Source organism: Haemaphysalis longicornis, unplaced genomic scaffold (genome assembly GCF_048455015.1).
Source record: "Haemaphysalis longicornis isolate Haplotype H1 unplaced genomic scaffold, Haemaphysalis longicornis Haplotype H1 scaffold_2, whole genome shotgun sequence".
NCBI lineage: Eukaryota > Metazoa > Arthropoda > Arachnida > Ixodida > Ixodidae > Haemaphysalis > Haemaphysalis longicornis.
Window position 1 is genome coordinate 263,708,715 of NW_027526295.1, and position 21,821 is coordinate 263,730,535.

Here is a 21,821-nt window from a genome sequence, read left to right on the forward strand (position 1 = left end):
CGCTTGTGTGGAGCGACCCGGACACTGAGTTTGACACAGTGTACAAACTAACAAAGTAAAGAAAGGCACATTATTTCATTCACAAAGGTGTTGTGGCTTAGTTTAAATTGAGCGAGCGAATAGCGACGACCCGTCGGCGGCCGGCGGACGAAACGCTGGGCCGACTGACTCGATCGGTAGGTCGGCTGGTCGGCGAACCATGCAGTAGCGCAGCCATTTTCTAGCTCATCTCCTGTTGACGTCACACGAAAACGCCACAGAAAATGGGCGAGCGTAAAGAGAGGAGGACAGCATTTTCGAATTGATTTTTCTACTAAATAAATTCGCGTAAACGCGGCCAGAGTGGTCGAAACAAGGCCTACGGACTCCGAATTACAATTTGCGCTAGTAATCCCGCAATGTTTACAAATCACTTCAGTGTCCCTTTAAGTGCCCCAACGAACCGTTTGTTTAGCTTCAATTATTGTTCTAATCGTTGACCTATCTGTCACGATTTGGCCCGCATTCGGGAACGTGGAGGGGTCGTAGTACCCTCCATCCGAGTGACGACCCGGAGCGTGCTGGTGGTGACTGTGACTGACCGCGAGCAGCTCTGCTCGTCGGTGTTTATTCGCCAGCCGTGCACAATGTTTCTTTCACACCGAGCCTGGCAGGGCCACGAACTGAGCGGCCAACGAAAATTGGGGAGGGGGCGAGGGCGCCACGTACTCGTCAAACTACCATAGAAAACGTTTTGCAGTAGCTTGTACAGTTAAAGGAGCTATTGAAGACTTTAGATAAACTCGCCGCGGTGGCTTAGTGGCTAAGGCGTTGCTCTGCTGAGCACACAGACGCGGGTTAGATTCCCAGCCGCGGCGGCCGCTTTTCTGCTGGACGCGAAAAGCGAAAACGTCCGTGTGTACGAGATTTCGGTGGACGTTAAAGATCCCCAGGTGGCCAAAATTAATCCGGAGCCCTCCACTACGGCGCGCCTCATCGTCTGCGTTGCGTCGGCGCGTTAAACCCTACAATAAATAAATAAATAAATAAATAAATAAATAAATAAATAAATAAATAAATAAATAAATAAATAAATAAATAAATAAATAAATAAATAAATAAAAATCAACACTTTCGATAAACGCTTTCAGCCTTCTGCGCATCTGGAAGCACTGCAAGAACTATAGCAATTGCCAGCACAGAGCAACAGTGCGTGATTTCCTAGTCGCTGCGGATGCAGCTTCCGTTTCTGCTTCGCTTTTGTGGCTTTCTTTTTAAAGTGGCTATGAAATGCATTTTATTCTTCAACTTAAGGAAAGCCGGCAAATAGCCGCTACACCGCTGTAATGATGTCATTCAGCGGTCGAAGAACGCCAAGACCGGGAAGAAGAGAAAAATATTTTAAGCAAATTTCTAAGTTATCTGATGAGGAGAGAGCAGTAATTTTTGGCTGAGGCACTTTGCGACCCCTAATCTAAGTACAGGATGTGTTGGTTGGCTACTTTCTGCAAGCATTTAGAAAAAAGTTGAAAAAAGTGTTGCAGGGTCGCTTTAGTTTGGCCAAGGCAAAATATTTGCACAAACAAACATTCATTATGACTTGGTTTTATGCCGCCTTGATAAGAAAACAATAAACGAGCACAAAAAAATTAACAGAAAAAAACACGCCTGCTTTTTTTCTTCGAACCCGTTTGAACCCGTTTGAACCGGTTCGAACCGGTTCGAACCGGAACGGAATGGTGCTCTGGAACTGAACCCGAACCGAACCCGAAAGGCTTGAACCCGAACCCGAACCGAACCCGAAAAAAGTCCGGTTCGACACCCTGGTCAGAGCAGACCCTTTTGAGCTCATACAGGGCCGCTATTGGGCGCTTCCGTGCTATCGGACTGCACTGGGGAGAAACAGAACTGCAGGGGGCGCTTAATTGTGAAACTCGGGGGCAGCTAAAGAGACGGGAGATTACGAGCGGCTGGCTTGCATCAAAGCAGGCAATGAGATACTTCCTCTGTGCAGGCTTTAATACCGAAGTGTTGCAATTAAAAAAGAGAAGACTGACTAATTACCCAAAATGCATGACACATTAAAATTCCTAATGCAAGTGCATGCAAGGCCAATTTGATTTGAAGGCTGAAATCTTGTTTTCCCCAATGAAGACAAAAACATAAACAAATATTTTCCCTAAATAAAGCAAATGATTAAAACGAAGGCATTTGGTTTTGATGTGAAATGTTTTTATACCAATAAATTACAAGCAAAACTGAAACACTTTACCTGTTTAAGGCAAACAAATGTAATGAAAACTGAAGATTAATCATAGAAAAGTTACTTTCTTGTCATGAATTTACCTTGCAAGGTAAAATGCATCACCTTCTAACAAAAATATGTCCACACACCCATATCAAAACAGGCCCCAAAGAAAGTCCAAAGCTTTATTTGGAGGATTAAGATGCTGAGTTCACCACGCAGAAAACTGCTAATGCCAGAACAGTAAATAATTGTAAGAACCAGCAGAAGTGTAAGTATCTTATTTAAAAAACCATACTGAAATCTACAGCTAAGATAACCCTGTCATTACGCCGAGTTTCATTTACTTGTCATGATTAGTTCACAGTGAAGTGGTAAACGAAAGAGGATTCCCGTCTGCTGTCAATACTTTCCCGGGGTCTCAAGAGGATATCATCTTGAGACCCCGCATGCAACATATTGCACATTCAGATTTGAGCTCTCCGTAAACAAAATTGCCTGAAAGCGAAACCAAAACAGTGTCTCAAGGCTAGAGTATAGACACTGGTGGTGTAATCTGTCGGTGTTTTATGCAACTGTAGGTGCGAGATTGCGCTCATACTAATAAAGGGAGGGACAGTAAGGAGGCGATGGGAGGGAGTATGGTTACTGAGAACGGCCGTAACTATCGCTTTATCTAACCTGCCCCCCAACAAAGTATATGAGAATTAATGGACGTTACATGTGCACGTGTCTTCATTAGATCAACATAAATATAGTAAGCCGCCGTACCTAACTCACTGAATAGTTGTCTTCCGTCCTCACAGTATTGAAAGGGCTCTAATTTCTCTCTCTCTCTCTCTCTCTCTCTCTCTCTCTCTCTCTCTCTCTCTCTCTCTCTCTCTCTCTCTCTCTCTACGTTTCCAGGCAAATTGTAAGGTACCAAAAGCGGAAGAGGCGAGGGCTGTTCCACGATGGCAGCCGCCCAGGGGCCGCGGGGGGCCCCCGTGGTGGTGGCGCAGCAGGGTGGCGCAGTGGCCCGGCGGATGCAAGTGCAGATGCCCGTGCCGAGCCTGTTACCGCCGGCGGCGATGGAAAGGATCCCGGGCTGCCCCCCGGGCCTCGAGTACCTTGTCTCTGTCGACCAGCTACTGGTGCACCAGCAGCTGCAGCTCATAGAGAGTACGCCATCATAAAGCGCACCAGCCCCACGGGGGAAGGGAGGCCCCTGCCACAGGGTCTGTTCCGCTCGTCAGATGTTGCCAGAAAGCACTTGTGAATAACCCTTACTGAGGTGGAGGAGGCCAGAGGGGAGAGGAGGGAAGAGGAACTGCATGGCTACCATTCAGTCGGGATGATGGCTGCGTGGTTCAAGGTGATGCATGGTTATCTTGGGAGGTGGAGTGTACACCCCACTTCACACTGACCACTCCACAGCTTTTGTGAGGAGGTGTACGTCGGCCGCGACACAAACGCTCCCGCGGCCAATCACGGCAGCACCGCGCCTGCTTGTAGCAAGACGCAGCCGTTTCGTTCCCTCTTTAGGACCGCGCCTTCGTCAATCGCGTTTTGTTGCGTAAACGTGTGCAACTTAAAGAAACGGAAACAGCAAAGAGCTTTGCTGGGTAATCCACCACCATATGAATGGTTCCGCTCACCTTCCTTTTAGTTTCTAAAGAAACAGAAGCTGGCAGGCTAATAGTGCTTTTGTGCTAAAAAGAACTGGCTGACGATTATATATACGATACTCCCTAATGCGGCACAGCTGTTTAGCTGCTTCGACTGTGCAAGATATGTTGAGGCAAATCATTTCAGACAGACGTATTGTTATAGACCACTCTTATTACTTCTTCAGGAACACTGTTTTCCCGGCCCTTGATTGTCAGGAGGAGGCCTTGTGGCCGGAGAAATGGGAGGGTGTATGTTCAACTTGCTGCACCAATGCCTGGTTCTGAAAGACGAAGTCTACGCAAGTATTTCGCGAGGGGGTGACAGCAATTGGGAGGCGTTATGAGAGAGAGGAACGGGATGTTCTCGCACATAAGTAATAGGAAATTTTGTCTTAATGTATACATTAAAGTACCCCAATATCCCCCAATACTAAAATCGGTGTAGATCGCCGGGCGGTGAAAGTGAGGTGCATAAGTCTTTGGTGAACGCAGTATAGGTGACAAGTACATAGCCGTTGTTCAACCTTGCGGCACACAGTTTGCCTCGTGCCCTGTTCAAAGCAATAGTGCATTTTACGTTGCACTTATTTGTGTTTTGTTAGTGTTTGCTCTCTAGCTACATATATAGAAAAAATGCTTTCCTTGCCAAGACAGCCGAGGTTTTCTTTCTATATTTCTACTGGGGTCTCCCTAGAAAGCAGTTCTGTTTCATGCGCTCCTTACGAGCACGCTGAATTTGCACCTCTAAAACTAGCCTCACAAGGTGGGACTTTGTAAATTCGATATGCACGGTGGCAGCATAGCCGAAAAGAGCCGGGTGACGGCTGGTAGAACAAAACAGACATTTCTCTTTTTGCTACAAACATACATTCTATTTATTAAAAAAAAAGTTTTTGACAAAGCAGAAGTTTTGTGTTATCAGAGACCTTACATACCAGCGCTGAAACAAAACGCACGGGCCGTGGCAAATTATTTACTTCAATTGCTTGGTGGGCCTGTCTATATTAAAGTGATTCGCAATAAACAAGTGAGTTATTAGCCAGCTACTGCAGTTGCCTTCTGTCTTTCCCCAACCGAACACACCTTTGGAAGTCCAACTTTGGTGCAGCAAGTTGAATACACCAACTTTCACCTCCCCGAAAAACATCATTGATCCATTTGGAACCAAGTGCACTTCCAATTGGTTCAATTGTGTTTTGGGGGGGTCCAATGGGCCCTCCGTTGTTTTTTTTATGCTGAGTTGCTCATTATGCGCGGCTTCTCCACAAACAAGCCTCGTATAAGAAGTTTCCACTAAATAAATGCACGCTAACTTGATGCCAGCACCTTGTCGTGACCTGACATTATCGCGCCTGTCAAGGGGTTCAGACACGACAGCCAGCGCTCGGGCTGGTGGTATTCGTTGAAAAGTTTAGCTGTCAATTTCTTCGCTTGGCAACACTGGAAACGGCCACAGGCATGACCAGCGCGGCACGGACATGGGGCGCGGCTTTGGCCACTGCGCCCGCACGCCGAAGAGAGAGAAAAAAAAAAAAACGGCGTGCGTCGTCTGCTCCGTTTTAACCAGAATCTCAACGGTGGCTTCAACAGAGATGTTGTTAATCGCACTCACATTGGACTCAAGGTAATACTTTGCGTTCGGCGAGGTAGAGTTTGTAAAGTGCAACACAGTCATGTGTGCGCACGGACAAGTACAAGCGGAGCCCGACGGCGCACTCGCACGGTTGCCTGCATGCCGCGCCTCGCCAGTGAATACAAGCAATAGTCTAGCAGAGACATGGCGAACTCAGCGGGCGGCCTCTGGCGCAGTTTTCTTGCCGTACGAGCAGAAGAACAAATACGTGGTGAAGAACACCATGGGCCAGTTCATCTATATGGCAGTCGAGGAGAGCGACCTGGCAAGCCGCTGCTGCTGTGGGAAGTCCCGCCCATTCGAGATGACCGTGCTCGACTACAGGAACGTCGAGGTGATACGCTTCTTCCGGCCGTTGCGCTGCGACTCCTGCTGCTGCTTCTGCTGCCTGCAGGTACGCCCCGTGCACCCGCACGCAATGCAGTGTGCTCCATCCCGGTGGGAAGCAGCGCGAAACAAAAGTGCCCCACTGACCGGGAAATGCGAGCAAGAGTAAAGATTGCGCTTCGCACTGACAGCTGAAATCTTTACCTAGCACGCTTGCTTTTCACTGCTCGACAAGAAGTTAAACCTGCGTGAACGCTTTGCCCAAGCTGCCGTGTGTGGGTTGAGACCGGCGTTATTAATTACCGTGGTTACTTTAATTAGTCACAAGGTGATTCTTTGGACCGATCGTTATGTGCGTACCTTTTTACACAAAAGCGTTTTATTTCCGGATACACCAAGATTTCACTGACGTCATATCCGTCACGGAAGTGACGCCACTACAACGGAGCAAGTGACCTGTAAAGGGTGCACCCCTGCACTCAGGGTCTTCTTGCGGAAAAGGAACCTTTAGTACTAAAGAGTACGTTATACTTAGGGTTGTCCGTTTTCGGGTTTTATATTTTAACACGAAAGTGTGTTATGTCGGTATACACCAAAATTTCACTGACGTCATATCCGTCACGGAAATGACGGCAGTACATCTTTGCCGAAGCGACCGGCCAACAGGGCGTCGCTCGCCAAGCACACCCACCAGACAGCCGCCGACCCTCAAATCATGTTCAGCTGCAGATTTCGCTGCACATTTCACTTTCATGTCCTATGACAGAGGAATCAACCACAGTTTTTTTAGGGGTTCTACGACCAAACATCTTTTTCTATAAAAAAATTGTAGCACTTGAGGCTGCCGCAAGAAAAGAAGTTCACATGGGCTCCAGTATAAATGTTATGATGCATTTTAAACTGCCCAGATTGTACTTTATGCGGTCGAACTAAAATTTTGAGTTGCAGACTTTGGCTTAAGAAATAAGTGCTGTCGAGAACATCACTTTTTTATGGGCAGCTAACAACTCAGTCCTGCTTCGTGGTGTCCAAGTGATCAACAGAGCTCATTTCCAATTACCCTGTAATGCGCCCGATAGGGCAGAGGTTTTAGACTTCCGGTATGTATAGAAGCGAGGATCACCTGGTCGCGGCATTGCTGTCGCCTTCCCCTGCTGGCTCCAATGAGTCGTCACTATTGTTTTGTCTATGGCTACCGCACAACTTCGCCGTGGATCAGCTTCCGTCCCTTGCGTAGCCAATAATATCTTTTGGCAGGATGAACTTCGATTACTCGCGCATTAAAAAAAACAACCGACCTAAGAAACAAGCACGCACCCGTATACCAAGACGTATGGCTCTACATGGATCAAAAAAACGGTGTTAATGCGGGCTTGTTCGTACATACTTAGTTTGATAACAGGGGTAAGACAGGACAAGGAGGAGGCAACGCAAGTCTGGGCCCTGGTGAATCGCGCATGCACAGCAGTCTGACCAGGGCGATCGAAGTGCATGGGCTTTCCGAATCATCAAGAGCGTACTCCTGAAAAACGATGCTTTAGAGGTTGGCACTTCCCAAGTCATTAGCACTGACAAGGTGGCAGCGCATTTTTCTCTGCGAATGAATGGAACCTTCCCCACCAATGAATCGAAATGGAGAAACAAAGGTGGAGCTACGTTCGGTTTGACATAAAGTCCCCTGCTGGTAAGCGCGGCAACAGTGGCTCGGGTCAATCCCTCGTGGTGGCCGTCCACACCGCCTGTGCCGGGTCGTGTTATGCATGGTGAATTTTTGGTAATTGTCCTGGTCCTACATAAATTTGGTGCATACATGGTGTCCCCAGTTAGAATTTCAGGTTCGCTCAGGTTCAGGTGCCCCTAAAGATGCCCCTCTCAGCCTCTCCAATGCACGTTTAAATTGTTCGTGCTACCTCACCTTCTTTGGGTTCCTGGGAGTGCGGGGACCCTTCAAATGAAGTCGCTGACTCTCTAGCAAGAATAGCGCTCTCTGGGCCCTCATAGACGTCGTTCTGCCAATGTATTTTATCACTGTTGCAAGGCAACACAGGAAGCTATACGGGTAAAAGGACAGCCGGAATCAGTTTTATTGTCCTTGAGAGATTTAATTCTGCCACATTAAAGGGGCTCTAAATAGGGTTTGGGAAGTTGAGATTTTACTTGCGCAATCACTGGAGTACTATCCGAGGAATGTCCTGCCGCAAAAATGGATTAAAAGCGTTAAAAATATTACCCCATATCGTTACTTAACACGGAGCAGCAATAATGCCTGGAGCGTTCACCCTCTCTGCGCGCCTCCGAAGCACTGTGGAAGCAATGACGTCACCGACCCGGTGCAAGACCACCTAGAGAAACAGGGCAAGGCGCTGGGGCCTTCCAGCCATTGACTACGCTCGGGGGTACGTTACGCTTCTTTTTTAGATGCAACGCATCTCTTTAACTCGCCTTGTCCCTCCGGCCTCCGTCCGTAGTCCGCACGCCTCTCCCCCATTCTCCTCGCCGCGCCAGCTGCGCGGTAACGCCGCTCTCACCGCAGCGCCATCTGTGTGTTAGCGCCCGCTCTCACCGCAACGCCAACTGTGCGATCAGCGCGCGTTAGCGCTCGGTTAACACATGCGCATGCGCTGCTCTCTCTCATTCCCCTCACCGTTAACGCGCGGTACATATAAACGCGATAACTGCGCCGCTCCGCTCAGTCGTTCCATCGCCGGCGCTCCGATGACATCCGATGACCACCGATGATTTGAATGGAGACTAACAATTCTGATATCGCGCTGGCTGACGCGATCATACCCAGCACCAGCCACCCCGTTACCCCCGATGCGTCGCATCACCCCATGGTTCCCCCCGCGGGAAGATGCTTGTAATTTTTTTTAGCAGCTGCCGTACAAGCTCTGCCTACTCTGCCGAGCAGGTCAGGTCGGCCATGGGCCGGGTTTATCGCGTCGGCCGTGCTTGTGTGGGCACGTCAGTTTCAGAACAGGGGAAACAGTAGAGAGTTTTAGCATAGCGGCTAGCGGAGGCTCACGCTACGGTGGTGGGTTACCGGGACCCGACCACGCATGCACGCGCGGGGAGGGCGAGGAGGTTGCCATGGACACTCAATGGACAATTGGTTCAACGGCCGTGTAGCACAGGTATTATATTCGGTATACGTTGTTGTAAAGCAGGAGTCGCACAGACATACAAAAAGGATATTTCTCCTTTTCTTGTCTACCGGCCAATCCTCGTCGCTATTCTGGCACCCATTGACATAACTGGCACCCACTGACACTGGCGCTGTAGACTACGGCGCCGCCATTGGCAGGTTTCTTGAAATGCTGCAGCCACTCAACGTTCCCGGCTCTGGGAAAAGCCGCCGGGGCACGTTTCAGCGGTTCCGGCGAGCGACACTCCGGCACGGCGTATCTTTGTAGGGACGAATGTCGACCGTCCCCATTCGTCACGCGAGCTTAGCTGAGTTTGTAGATATAGCCAGAGTCCTTCATTGCTTCTCTGGTCATGAAACTCCCGGCCAAGTTTCGTACGGGACAAAGGCTACCGCGAGGGGCGCCACCTCAGATCGGAGGGCATCGGGCGGCCGCCGCTGCTCTGTAGCCAGACCGGCAGGCAGGAATGCAGTAGCAGCATGCCCGTTTGCACCAAATTTTTTCGCCACTCAAAATGATAAGTCCACTTGAGCGGCCCACGACACGTAAAGCGAAAGCGCATTGCTGATAAGGCGGCGAGCGTCTGTTTTATCTTACTCCGTGGTCCGTTCCCGCGCCAAACGCGCTCTGACCACGCCCCCGGCTGCCCTCCGATCAACACCAGCGCCGCGGCGCGGCCTCCCTGGGCAGCGTACGAAGCTCTCCCATAGCGTGACGGCGAAGTTTCATGACCAGAAGGGCATTGAAGGACTCTGATATAGCGATATAGCGCGTCGTTTACAAGATATGAATAACGCTTAAAAGCACGCCGCTACACGCGCGAATGCGGCAAGCATCTGCATGGTGGATAAGGAGGGCCCACTGGGCTATTCTACTGTTCGTGCGGTGTATTCACGAACCACTACAGCTAAAGCTTGGCACCGCCCGCCAGAGCAGGACTAGTGCTGGAAATCATTTTATAAATATGGGAAAGGGGACAAAAGCGCGGTGAAAGATTGCGCTGGTGGTCGTCATCGGCGCGGCTTCATGAAGGGGTGATCGAATAACTGCGGCGATGCCAAACCTTTTCTGCGCGACCAGCGATGGCTGCGGCGGCCGCGTAGTAAAAGAAGAATTGCGCGTCGGCTGCTAAAAAAAAAAAAAAAAATGCGTGATGTACCACCGAGCGGAGCCAATGGATGCGCATGCCTCGGAACGCAAATGCCTTGACCGGTATCTCTAGGTTGTTTTGCAGGTCAGCTCCGTAGCACCCACATTGCTTTGGAGGCGCGGAGAAAAGGCGTACGCTCCAGGCCGTATTGCTGGCCCTTTTAAAGGGGTATTCACACGACGGAGCGTTTCAGCGGAGAAATCCGAGGGAGGTCGTGACGTCACCGCAGGCGGACCTCCGCTCGGCTAGCTCCTTCGCTCACACGGAGGATGCGACTTTCGGACGGACATAACTGTTTGCAGCCGCCTGTCTCGAAAGCATAGCTGCCGTAGCACCGCTGATTCCGCGACGGCGGCAATTTCTGTTAAGCGCATACGTACTGATCTTGTCAACCGACCAAAAATTGGTCGTCGACGCGATGCAGGTGCTGGTGCTGCCGCGCGGAGAGAACGGCGCGCGACGTAGTAGCAGCCGACCGGCCCACCTACAGGCCCGCATACTGATGTTAGGCTTAACACTGCGGCGAATATTCGATCGCCGCTCTGGCAAGCGGCTCAGGTGACGATTTTTAAAGCAACTTTCCATCACATCATTACCCCATTTCTCGTATACGCAGCTTTGTTTGCGCCTTGGGGAGCAATAACAAGCTGTCGCTCGAGCTACCGGCGCCGGCCTGAGCCACTTCGCAGCCGCGGCCGCCGCTCGCCAAGCGCCCGTGCTGGTGGTATACGCGGCTCCCTCAGTGCGCCTGTCATGTGCGCCACGCATTTTCGCGTCCAATGTATTAAGAAGCGATAAAAATAAAGTGCCTGCAACCGCTCTAGAACTTCAGTCGCGGCCAGCTGCCCGACGAGCAGACGAAATCCCGCCGCCTCCGCCGCGGAGCGTCGGAGGGTTTGTAGCTCGCGAGCAGAAGCTCCGATCATCCGATCTCCCATCGGAGGCGGTGCGCCGGAGAGAAACCGTGACGTAGGGGTCACGAGGTGCGCACTCCTAGGAGCGAAACGGCGGATTTCTCTCTCGTGTGAATACCCCTTAATGAACGATGAATCGGGTAATGTACTCAACGCTTTTAAACGCTTTTTTTTTTTTTTCGGAGGGCGTTCCTTGGGTAGTACACCAGCGATTGCGCACGTAAAATCTAAACCTTTAGAACCCTGTTTAAGGCCCCACTAAGTTCGCCTGGAAATCCGAACGGTGCGCTTTGCGCAACCTAGAGGATATAATGGCTCTTCGCCGTCGAATTCTCCAGTTAAACAGGTACCTTAACAGTCTCGTCTGACTAACACCTCCGTGTAGTTGCTGCGATGAAGATGAGACCATCGGCCATCACTTATTATCCTGTCAATCGACGCACTCAGGTACCAGCTCCTCGAGGTACGCAGTCTTGGGTTACCCATGTCAGTGCCGGCATTACTTTCATGCTGGGCTTCTGATACTGGGTTCAGCAGCAGGGATGTTTGTTCTGCCCTCTTGAGCTTCATTGAAAACTAATCGATTATCATTAAAATTTGCATTATTTGCTTTCACTGAATTTTACAGTGATTTTTTCCTGTAATTTATGGATCCAAAATGCTTTCAAACCACCTATAAAGTTATCTTCATACAGTGCCCTGTAATTAGATAAGCGTTTTTTTTTTCTTCTCCAACCACTGAGATTAGAACTGTGTTCCTGCCGCGCAGCGCCATTAGGGCTAACCGCCCCGTACCGCTGACACGGGGATGCCACCTTGGCAACAAAGCGCGCGCTCTCAGCGCGCTGTTAAGGTGAGCTAATCAACTGCCCGGCGTCGTTGACACCGGGAAGCCCATAGAAGCCCAGTCAGCCCAACACCGACTCTGTTGGGAAGCCGCCTCGGCGGCAAAGCCGTGCGAGCTTGCGCGCCCTCGCGCATGCACAGCGCGCGCTTCCCTGTCGGCGATCACGGCTCACGGAGCGCCGGCACCGTGGCTTTGGTTCTCGTGTTCTTGCTTGCTATCGGGGAAATACGGTCCATTTGTAGCCGCGACCCCCCCGCCCCCCCTCCCCCCAGAACATGGCGAACAGCGCGGGACTGAGCTATCAGGACCTGCCGAGGATCGGACCTTGGGAACGGGAATCCCATGAAAGCTGCGCTTTTCCGGGTAGTTGGTTTCATTTGTGGAAACCGCGGCGCCACACCCTTTTAAAAATTTCCCATCAAATTTTAGTGGGAAGGTCCTATATACGCCCCTGATCCATCCAAACGGAGGTTGCAGCCCCCTTCTGTTGAGGGAGGAGTGCTTATATATGTCTTCAGGAGCCGTGCGCCCGCATAGCCTCACTGGTGCCTCCTGACATTGTGGCTACCGGACTCCGCATGAGAATTTTATGAACCTTCGGTTATGTTCAAGGCATGAATAAAACAGACGACTCTGCTAAAAGGTAAGCATTACGCACGTGTCTTTCCTTACTGAGCTGCAAACTTGCTTCAAATGTGACAGCATTGGGAGGACGAATGGATAGACATTACGCCATGACCATAATTGGGGAAAGTGTTGCGGCAAGACAGCGCAATCCCCGTTCACATCAGTTGTCTGTGGTGCTCTGTAAATTGCGGCAGCAGGCTGTCGTCACCGCAATGGCGACCGACATATGCACGGAGCCGGAGACGTGCAGCCTAGCCTTTGAAGAGGATGGCTGATTCCGACCACGATCACCTGGATCGGACACCAGGATTGTGGAGCCACGAGGCGATGAACCAGCCTGGAAATAGCACCTAAATATCTCCGCGGAACTTTCCTGTGCCATGAATCCCCACCCCTATGTGCCAGGCATAAGTGCACCTCCATCAGCACAGGCCACGTTTGAGTTTTTCGCCCATTGGTTTCGAGGGACGGAGAGGAAAACACATGGACAGGCGCTCATTTCTCAGCCGAAGTTTCTTTCGAGACGGCTCTCAGTTAGCAGTCGTGCGCTGCTCGTACAGGTCTGTTATCCTAGCCGAATTGCGGTGGGTTGTTTAAAATCCGAGTGTGTAAACAGCAGGCAAAAATGGTAGCTGGTATATAGGCTGGAAATTTAGCCAGCTGGTGTACCACGCAGCTAGCTCGGCCATTTTCTCCCGCTTCGCAGGAGATGCAGGTGCAGGCGCCACCCGGCACCATCATCGGTTCGATCCGGCAGCGGTGGAGTGTGCTGTTCCCCACCTTCTCGGTGCTGGACAGCAACGACCGTGAGGTGCTCAAGGTCGTCGGCCCCTTCATCACGTCGGCCTGCTGTAACGACGTGGTCTTCGACATCTTTTCCCGTGACGGACGCACAAAGCTGGGCGCCGTTTCCAAGAACTGGACCGGCGTTCTCCGCGAGGCCCTGACGGACATTGACAATTTCACGGTGGTCTTTCCCGTGGACATGGACACCAAGATCAAAGCCGTGCTGCTTGGCCTGGTTTTCCTCATCGTGAGTGCTGTTTGTGGCCCAGTTCGCATCGTTATCGAACCTGTAGCGTGCCACATAATAGGGTGTATTCACTGGGCTTTCGACCGCGCGGCGGCGCCGACGCCATACGTGCAGTTGGACTGCCTCGCGGGCAGCGCGTTTCCCTACGCGAAACGTGGTTTGCGGCGTGGTGTTGGCAAGAACGTTCCTGTGGAGGGTGTTTTTTCTGCGTGATTCGTGGGTTTTCGAATGCCTTGTTATGAGTAGCCAGCATTGTTTTCGCTTCGTAATTCCGGAATGCGCTGTTCACGCCTTCTACAACCGCAGACCCGAAGCAGGCCGCACGACGAAAGCTAGCTCGCCGCGTTTCTTTTTTTGCTGCTTCGAAGCGAATGCTAGAGCAGTGCTTGAAGACGGCCGGACTTCATTCGACGAATTCGTAAAGAGCTTATCGATGATATGGCTAATCATAGCGATCAGTTGCGCCCGTGTCATTTCAGTAGGGCCCCGGAACGATGCGCGTCGAAGCTTTCACCTCGCACCTTGTCACATGCTTGAATCATTGCGTAGTGCTTAAAGGAGCCATGAAGACACAAAATACAAGTTGGGTTTATTAGAAAGACTGCTTAGTCCCGATAACAATGATACCAATATCATCGCAATATTCGAACAAATGACGGAGCTATTAAAGAAAACGTGGGAAGCAGTCGCGACCCCCTAGCCAATTTCCCGCAACTTTTCTATGACGTCACGGAACCTTGTTTGTGCGATTGGCGACCGCCTAACTCGATCACCTGTCGCGACGACACATGACTGGACGTCTGTAATGGGGCCTCTAGTTTCATTCGACCGCATCACTTGAATGCTAACGTGCAGTTAACGCACTAAAAATTACGTTTTATTGTTGGCCCGTATGACGTCATTCTTGCTCATAACACGTCACTGTGGTGCAAAATTTGAAAGTTTTCAAATAATTCTTGCTTTTTTTTCGTTAACAAACATCTTTTGTGGCTGTAATGGAGCTGAGTGAGATACTGAATCCTAGTTCTTTCAAACTAAACGAAGTTGCATTTTCTCTTCATGGCTCCTTTAAAATGTTCACAAATTAAGGTAACCGGCGTACTTTATAGATGAGGCGAACCAGGCTGGGCACCCAGCCTGGTTCGTGCGTCCATGGGCTACTTGGGCACCCATTGGCTATACTTCGAGTGTTTTGAGGTGAACGCGCGTACGCGCACGTGTGCATTGCCGCTTCTGAAGCATAATTGTGGGCATACAACTCTTTTCTCGCGTTCTGCTCTTCTCTAATGGCCAAGCGAGTTCCGAGATAACACACTACATTTTGACTGCTTCAAAACCAGCGCACAGACAAAGACGTGCGCGCGGAGTGACGAACAAGAATCAAGGCGTGTTCTGTGATCTTGTTCTGCTTATAATTTCGAAAATCATCGGTGGAATCTTTGTCGTTGCCGGCGCACCAAATTTTATCACGTACTTACCTCGCGATCGTTTCTACCCAGACCCTGTGCGTAATTGCTCAGCTTTATCGGGAGCTCAGGTAGAGGACGGTCATGCATTCAACGCACCGGAACACTGTCGCCAAAGCACCTCACCGTCTCTCATACTCCTCAAGAAGCGCGCAGCATGCCTGGGTGCACGGTAAAGACAGCGCCTCGTCTCACACGCCACCACCACATAAAATATCGTCGCAGCCTTGGGTGGAGAAGTTTTCCTAACTCGAGCCGTGGTCGTTTGAAGCAAGGCAAGAAATAAGGAAATCCGCGCACGTGGATGAAACCGAGATAGCGCGACACACTCGTCGCGCGAAGTCAGACCGTCTTCAAGCCCTGCCCAATCTTGCTCCGTGCCCTGCCCTATAGCCTTCGCTTCAGAATAGCGAATACTAAAAAAAAAAAAAAAAAAAAATCCCGCGCGCTTGCTTTCGTCGTGCGGTCTGCTTCGGGTCTGCGGTTGTAGAAGGCGTGAACCCCGCATTACGGAATTACGAAGCGAAAACAATGCTGGCTACTCCGTACGACAAGGCATTCGCAAACGCAAACCCACGAATCACGCAAAAAAAAAAAAAATATCCTCCACACTGACGTTCTTGCCAACACCACGCCGCAAACCACGTTTCGCTTCGGGAAACACGCTGCCCGCATGGCAGAGTCCACCCGCACATATGGCGTCGGCGCCGCCGCGCGTTCGAAAGCTCAGTGAATACACCCTATAGTGTACATTAAAGGAATCCTGTAGATTATTCCATTTCAATTCAGTTCTTTTATTTTCTTCGGTAGGAGGAGTGGGCTGGAGCTGAACGCTATGGATCCAGCTTGACAGAGGCTTTCTAGCCCTGTATACATTTCAGTGAAGCGAGACTTATTATAACGAGACGACGTAACCAAGATAGAGGAAAAATATATAATAAAGGGAACAATTGTGCATTCATTCCCTGGTCCCCTTCGGTCGCCTCCATTGAATGACGAGACATGCCTTCCTGCCATGTGCAGAGAAAATTCTACTGCAGCCCTAACGAACATATTCTATACGGGAGGACGTCAGGAGGACTTGAGGGCAAAAATTGGCATAGGTGGAAATCAACATAGCACATAGCTTCACACTTGTTTGTCTGACATAACACTAGCATGCTTTTTTTTTTGCATGCAGATTGCGACGTCGTCGGAAACGTTGTATAGAAGGGTCATAGCGAAGTTGTCTATGTCCATTTAATAACAGGCCCTATGGAGTTTTAATAATAAAATATCCTTACATAAAAAATATAGGGCGTTTTATTGATAGGATGCACATTATTCAATAAAGGGCCCTAGGCCCTCCAAGGCAAACATATATAGAGAGGCCCTATGTGCGAAGTTGACCTCTTGGAAAGAATTTATGCTTACGCCCTATTTCACAATTCACACTTGGCAGATTCTGCAATACTGTTCACCGCATTCATGATCGTTAACAATTTCCTGTTTCGCTCCTGTAAAAATAGATTATGAAGTTGACTCCTTGAGGCCTTGTGGCTATAACCTTCTAAATAATAATAAAAATTAGTTGCGCATTTTCTGCACATGCACCAATTAGCTTGTCATAGAATCTTTTCAAGCAGATCAAAAGTTTTCCGTGTCCGGATATGCTTGTGTGGTATTAGAATTGAGCAAGTGGCTGACATTACCTTCACATTTTTTATCAATTCGCACTTACTTGTCTTTACCTCATGTGTTACATTTTGGTTCCAATTATTTAATTACCGCTTTACTTCCGAAGCAACCACGGACCTCCGTGGAACGTCCGAAAAACAGCCGAACATTCAATGCCGAGTTTGGATGGCACGTCCACTGTACATACAGCAACGGATGTACAAAGGATATACATTTCCGTATGTCCGCCGGACATCTGCCCGTGGACGTACAAAGTTACCACGAAGCATCAAATCGTGGGGTACATTGGATATAAAAGCAAAAACAGAAAATCTACTCTGATTTTAAATTAAAAAGATTTTGTATATCAACAGCTTAATTAACTTCTATATTGCTAATTTCATGTGTATTGCTGAAATTAAGCCTAATTTTAAAGCATTTTTTGGAGCAGCGCACCGACTCGAGGATGATCTCTTTAGGGAAAGGTATAAGAATTGCAACCGCTAACAACACGTGTGAAGCAAGTTAACCGTGTTCATGTATCCTTGTCGGCCCGGTAGCGCGTGCTGTTGTGCGGTGTAGAATTCGTTGTAGGAACACATATGCGTCTCGTTAATGAACTTTCATGATTCTGTAAATACACCCAATTTCGGGCGTCGGAATGGATGCACGATGTGTTAAATCCAGACGTCCCACGGAAGAACATTAATACTGGAACCCCGGTGGTACGTCCCCCGGACTTACGACGACCCGGTTCTTACGACGGATCACCGCGGTCCCGGCAAACTTCCCATAGAAACAATGCATTAGAAACCCCGATGATATGACGCTCGGGTGCACGCGGTCCGCTTCATACTACGGACCCTGGCGCGGATAAACCGACCTTTTGTCCAATCTTCTACACCGCTTCGCCGCCCGTCCCGACCTTTATTCTTAATCCCCGTTTGACGCTGCTTGATGTTCAAAGGTCCGCATGCAGGCGACAGCACTTGCTGAATTAAGCGGGACTTAACCTTCAACGGCCCCACGCGGCACCAGCTACGCCAACGCGCCAACCGTGAGAAGTCAAAGTTCAGGGTTCAGGCGCCTGGCGGACCGTGAATTTGAAGTTTCCATCGAGCTGCCCACGAAGGCGAACACACTACTACGCCACCCCACGGCGATGACTCAACAACAGCTTCCCTTGCCCGCTCGATCCAAGTTTCTTCTTTTCACGACGCTCTCTCCCCATCTCTCTGCTCTCTACTACTCAGTGTTTCAAAGCGGCGTTGTCAATCAGCTTCTTTCTTTGCTGGGGTGCCTACATTCACCCGCGTCCGCGCGCCGCAACGGTATTTTGGGTCACTCGGGCCCGGGCCGAATTCTCTAAAACGACGGGGCGTCGCTTTGAAACGACGGATAAGATGATTCAAACTTCGCGAGTAAATCGCATTGCGGCGAAAATTATAGCGCGGTCTTGCACAGCGACTTGCTGCGGCGGCCAGCGAGGGCCGAATTCTCTAAAAAAACGGGCGTCGCTTTGAAACGACGGGGTAGCGCCATGCAATCGCATGTGTTCTGGGGTTGTGGCCGTCGCTTTGAGGACGGTGTGCACACAGTGAGAGCCGCAGAAAAGCACTGTGGCAAGGGCGCGAAGCCGCCCACTGCCCCCCATCGTTTCACTTGTCGCTTCGCGCCCTTGCCACAGTGCTTTTCTGCGGCTCTCACTGTGTGCACACCGTCCTCAAAGCGACGGCCACAACCCCAGAACACATGCGATTGCATGGCGCTACCCCGTCGTTTCAAAGCGACGCCCGTTTTTTTAGAGAATTCGGCCCTCGCTGGCCGCCGCAGCAAGTCGCTGTGCAAGACCGCGCTATAATTTTCGCCGCAATGCGGTTTACTCGCGAAGTTTGAATCATCTTATCTATTTTGCGTTGCTGGATCTGGTGGGAAACGAAAACACCTATGTGTTGAGCACATTTGACCAAGTAGCGACGGCACAGGTCCGTTCAAGAGGTGTCTCCACCCTGTACGGGACACTTCGTTTCTTTTTTCATCTTCGCCTTGTACTATCGCTCGTTTCGCTTAGCCTTGGCAGTTTCACACTTGCTTTTCCCCCTCTCAATTTGCTCGACCACGTCGACCTTATCTCGAGCGCGCAAGGCACGGGGCTGGCGGGCTGTAAATAGCGCCGGATGGCACGGGTGTCGCGTAGCGCGCGGCGCTTGACTGGCGGGCTAGCTAGCACGCCGTGGAGAAGAGGGGGCACAACATAGGCGTTTCTTTTTTTAAAAACTTGGGATTTCAGATAAAGGTTCGCAGTAACACGAGAACGTGCTAAATATAGTAGTTTAAATGAGTTCGAACCCACCTGCCGCGTGAGACCGTCTACTAGGCCGGCATTTACCCGCACCCCGGTCATACGACGCTTTCTCGCGGTCCCTTGAAAGTCGTATTATCGGGGTTCCACTGTATGTCCATCGGCTCTTAAACGGACGTCTTTCAGACGTCCACTGGAGCTGGAATGGACGTATACGTTGGAGGGCTGACACACGCCCTGTGGTTGCTTTGGTTTTAGCCTCAAAGTCCTAAATTCTTCAGTCATGAAATTCTAGTTGTGTTATCTAGTTTCTTTCCAAATGTGTAGTCGTACGCTATAATATGTGAACCTAGGCAGCATCACTTGTGCTACGCTTTGACATCTGATGGAAAGCGCGTCTTTTGTCGTCGCCCACACAAAATGCGTTTTTTTTTTTACATTCCAGGTGTGCCAAAATCGACTGCTTGCTTTTATGATCCAGTCGCTTTCAGAGAGATTACCAATAGGCCAGAATTCCGACACCATTTCTGCGAGCATTCTGCTCTGTCCGCCTGTACTCTGCAGCTGTATCACTGTGCAGCGGAAGGTCACTTGTGCTTTTGTTTTGTTCCAAGCCCATTTGTCGTTTTAGTTTTTTCTTGGAGGAAGTGTCTTACGTTCCTTGATGACAAAAGAACGCAGAGGAACTAGGGCCAGGCAACACGTACACACCCGCAAACCGTACGTATCAGCAAAGCACCATGAGCACACCATTTTTTACGGAGCAATGATGGGCAGCTCCCCGCAGCGCTTGGTTATGCTTCACCTGGCATTGATCTGAGCAACACAAGTGCATTGCTAGCAGGGTAGCAGCTTTGCTATATTTTTTGCATCAGTAGTATCTACCTGCATGGTCGGTGTGCAATGCACCTCAGCAGGTGGTGCGCCGTCAGGCGGCACAACTGGTTTTAGCCACCACTTCCATGGACCACTCATGGCTGTACTTTCCCATGTGTGCTTCTGTTTTATTTATTTCTATGGTTCAGACACATTTTACCCATGTCAAAGGTATCTAATGCCTGTGCTACATGGCAATTTTCAGTTGTCAGTTGAACCAGCATAGAAGGACTCTGGTAGAATGTGAAAGACGCGCAAAATGAATAGTCAATGCGCCACCCGATTTTTTGGTTCAAAGGCCTTCGAAATGGCCGTGTAGCACAGGTATTGCTCAGGTCACTTCAAGAACGGAAATACTGTCTAGCTATAGCCTGGAGCCTGCTCCCAAGGGGCAGAGACAAACAATTAGCTGCAAAATGTTCAAGTGATTACATGGCAAGGTTCTTACAAATTGGGTAGACAAAATATATGATATACACAAGCGTTCTGCTTCACGACTGGCAGTTATAGTGTTACTGGGAGGGTTGATAGGCCAATTATGTGGCTGCTCACCAGGTTGGCCTATCAAGAAGGCCTCGCCTTGATGGCCGATCTTCAGACCAGTTAGCATCCCTACGAACGGTGAGGTGCAGACTTTGGAGCAGGCGATGTCAGAACCATCAAGGCTGCAGACCTAGTTGGCGTGGCAGGATGCACTGAAAGAAGGCATGGGGACGCACGGGGTCACCATAAGGACAGAGAGAATTTTATTTTTGTCCGGTTGTTTGTAAGGACTAGTCCTCCTCTACAAACAGCGGCAAGCACTCCTTGGGCCTTTGCAATGTTTTCAGTGAACCTGACATGGACTTCAAGGTCAGTTAAAAGAAAAGGGAAGCAATCCTGTGGGACCATGGTCTCAGCACGACGAGACGAGACAAGCGCAAAGGAGGGAACGACTACAATCCTGTGCATGCACATAGTGGTCTTATTTGCATAGCTTTCTTATGCTGCCAGTTACTACAGGCACCAGCTACCGCAGGTGTACCCATCAAGACATGCACGACTATGTATGAACCACTAGCACCACACTATACATTATTTAATTATTGCGCAGGATTTCATCTACTTTGAGACTGGACAAAAAGGCCTGGACGCACCGGACTTGCCCGGTAACATTTTGAACTAAGTGTCGCAAGATGAGCCGGTTCCATGGTCGCCCACCACCTGTCCACTGTGCACGCGAACTTGGCAACAGCTGTCGTGCCCTTCAGAGCAGTGACTAGTGCTGGGTGTTTCCGCTTAGTGTGCGTAACATATCTGCTTTCCAATAGAATGAAATAAGTGGACGAGGGTGTAAGTATTTATAATAAAAATTCGGGCTTGTTGGTATTTTTGCAAATAAAGTCAATAAAGCTCATAATGTACACCATTTGTCATTGACTGAGTCATCATTATTATGCTCTACAATGAAAAAATTGCCAATTCTCTACTACCATTACTCTGTGCCGTGTGCGATTATCAAAAATCCCCGACTCTGCTCATGACACAAATCAGGGGTGTATAGTACAAGAAGTTTGAATGACCCACTCCATGACCAGGTTATTTTGTTTACAGTGTATAAAAATATTCTAACTTTGAATGTTTCACAGGAACTGCCACTTTTGGCGTTCCTCTCGAGTTTGTTGAATATTTCTGGCTGGGTTCGTTGCTGTAACTGTGTTTAGAACTAGCCTATGTGTGATAACAGGGTGAACTTAAGCACTTCTGAATTCTGAAAGTGCAACCAAGACACGTGAGCTTTTGCCAAGAATGGAATGGTGGGATGCACCAACCAGATGCAAATAATGCCCTGTATATTCTCACTATATATATGTACAGTTGAATATCATTAATTCGAACTTCCAGTTTATTCAAACTGACGCTGCGGTCCCAGCAAAGGTATACGTGTATTTAAATTCCTTTTGTTTATTCGGACAAACTTCTTGGCCTCCG

General features: G+C 49.6%; 1 protein-coding gene across 1 annotated transcript; it reads left to right on the plus strand.

Moving 5' to 3' along the window:
• The first annotated feature begins 3,140 nt into the window (after positions 1–3,140).
• On the plus strand, positions 3,141–21,170 carry LOC144167767 (phospholipid scramblase 2-like). The gene is made up of 4 exons (XM_077696948.1): positions 3,141–3,385; positions 5,683–5,900; positions 13,224–13,550; positions 20,944–21,170. The coding sequence occupies exons 1-4, from the start codon at positions 3,178–3,180 to the stop codon at positions 21,013–21,015; spliced, it is 825 nt and encodes a 274-aa protein (XP_077553074.1). The 5' UTR covers positions 3,141–3,177; the 3' UTR covers positions 21,016–21,170.
• Positions 21,171–21,821: the final 651 nt, after the last annotated feature.

Excerpts from the sequence above, each read along its gene's own strand:
- LOC144167767 (XM_077696948.1), top strand. The coding sequence starts at position 3,178 with ATGGCAGCCGCCCAGGGGCCGCGGGGGGCCCCCGTGGTGGTGGCGCAG. Across the intron at positions 3,386-5,682 it reads GCAGCTGCAGCTCATAGAGA|TTTTCTTGCCGTACGAGCAG; the intron begins GTACGCCATCAT and ends CCTCTGGCGCAG. Across the intron at positions 5,901-13,223 it reads GCTGCTTCTGCTGCCTGCAG|GAGATGCAGGTGCAGGCGCC; the intron begins GTACGCCCCGTG and ends CCCGCTTCGCAG.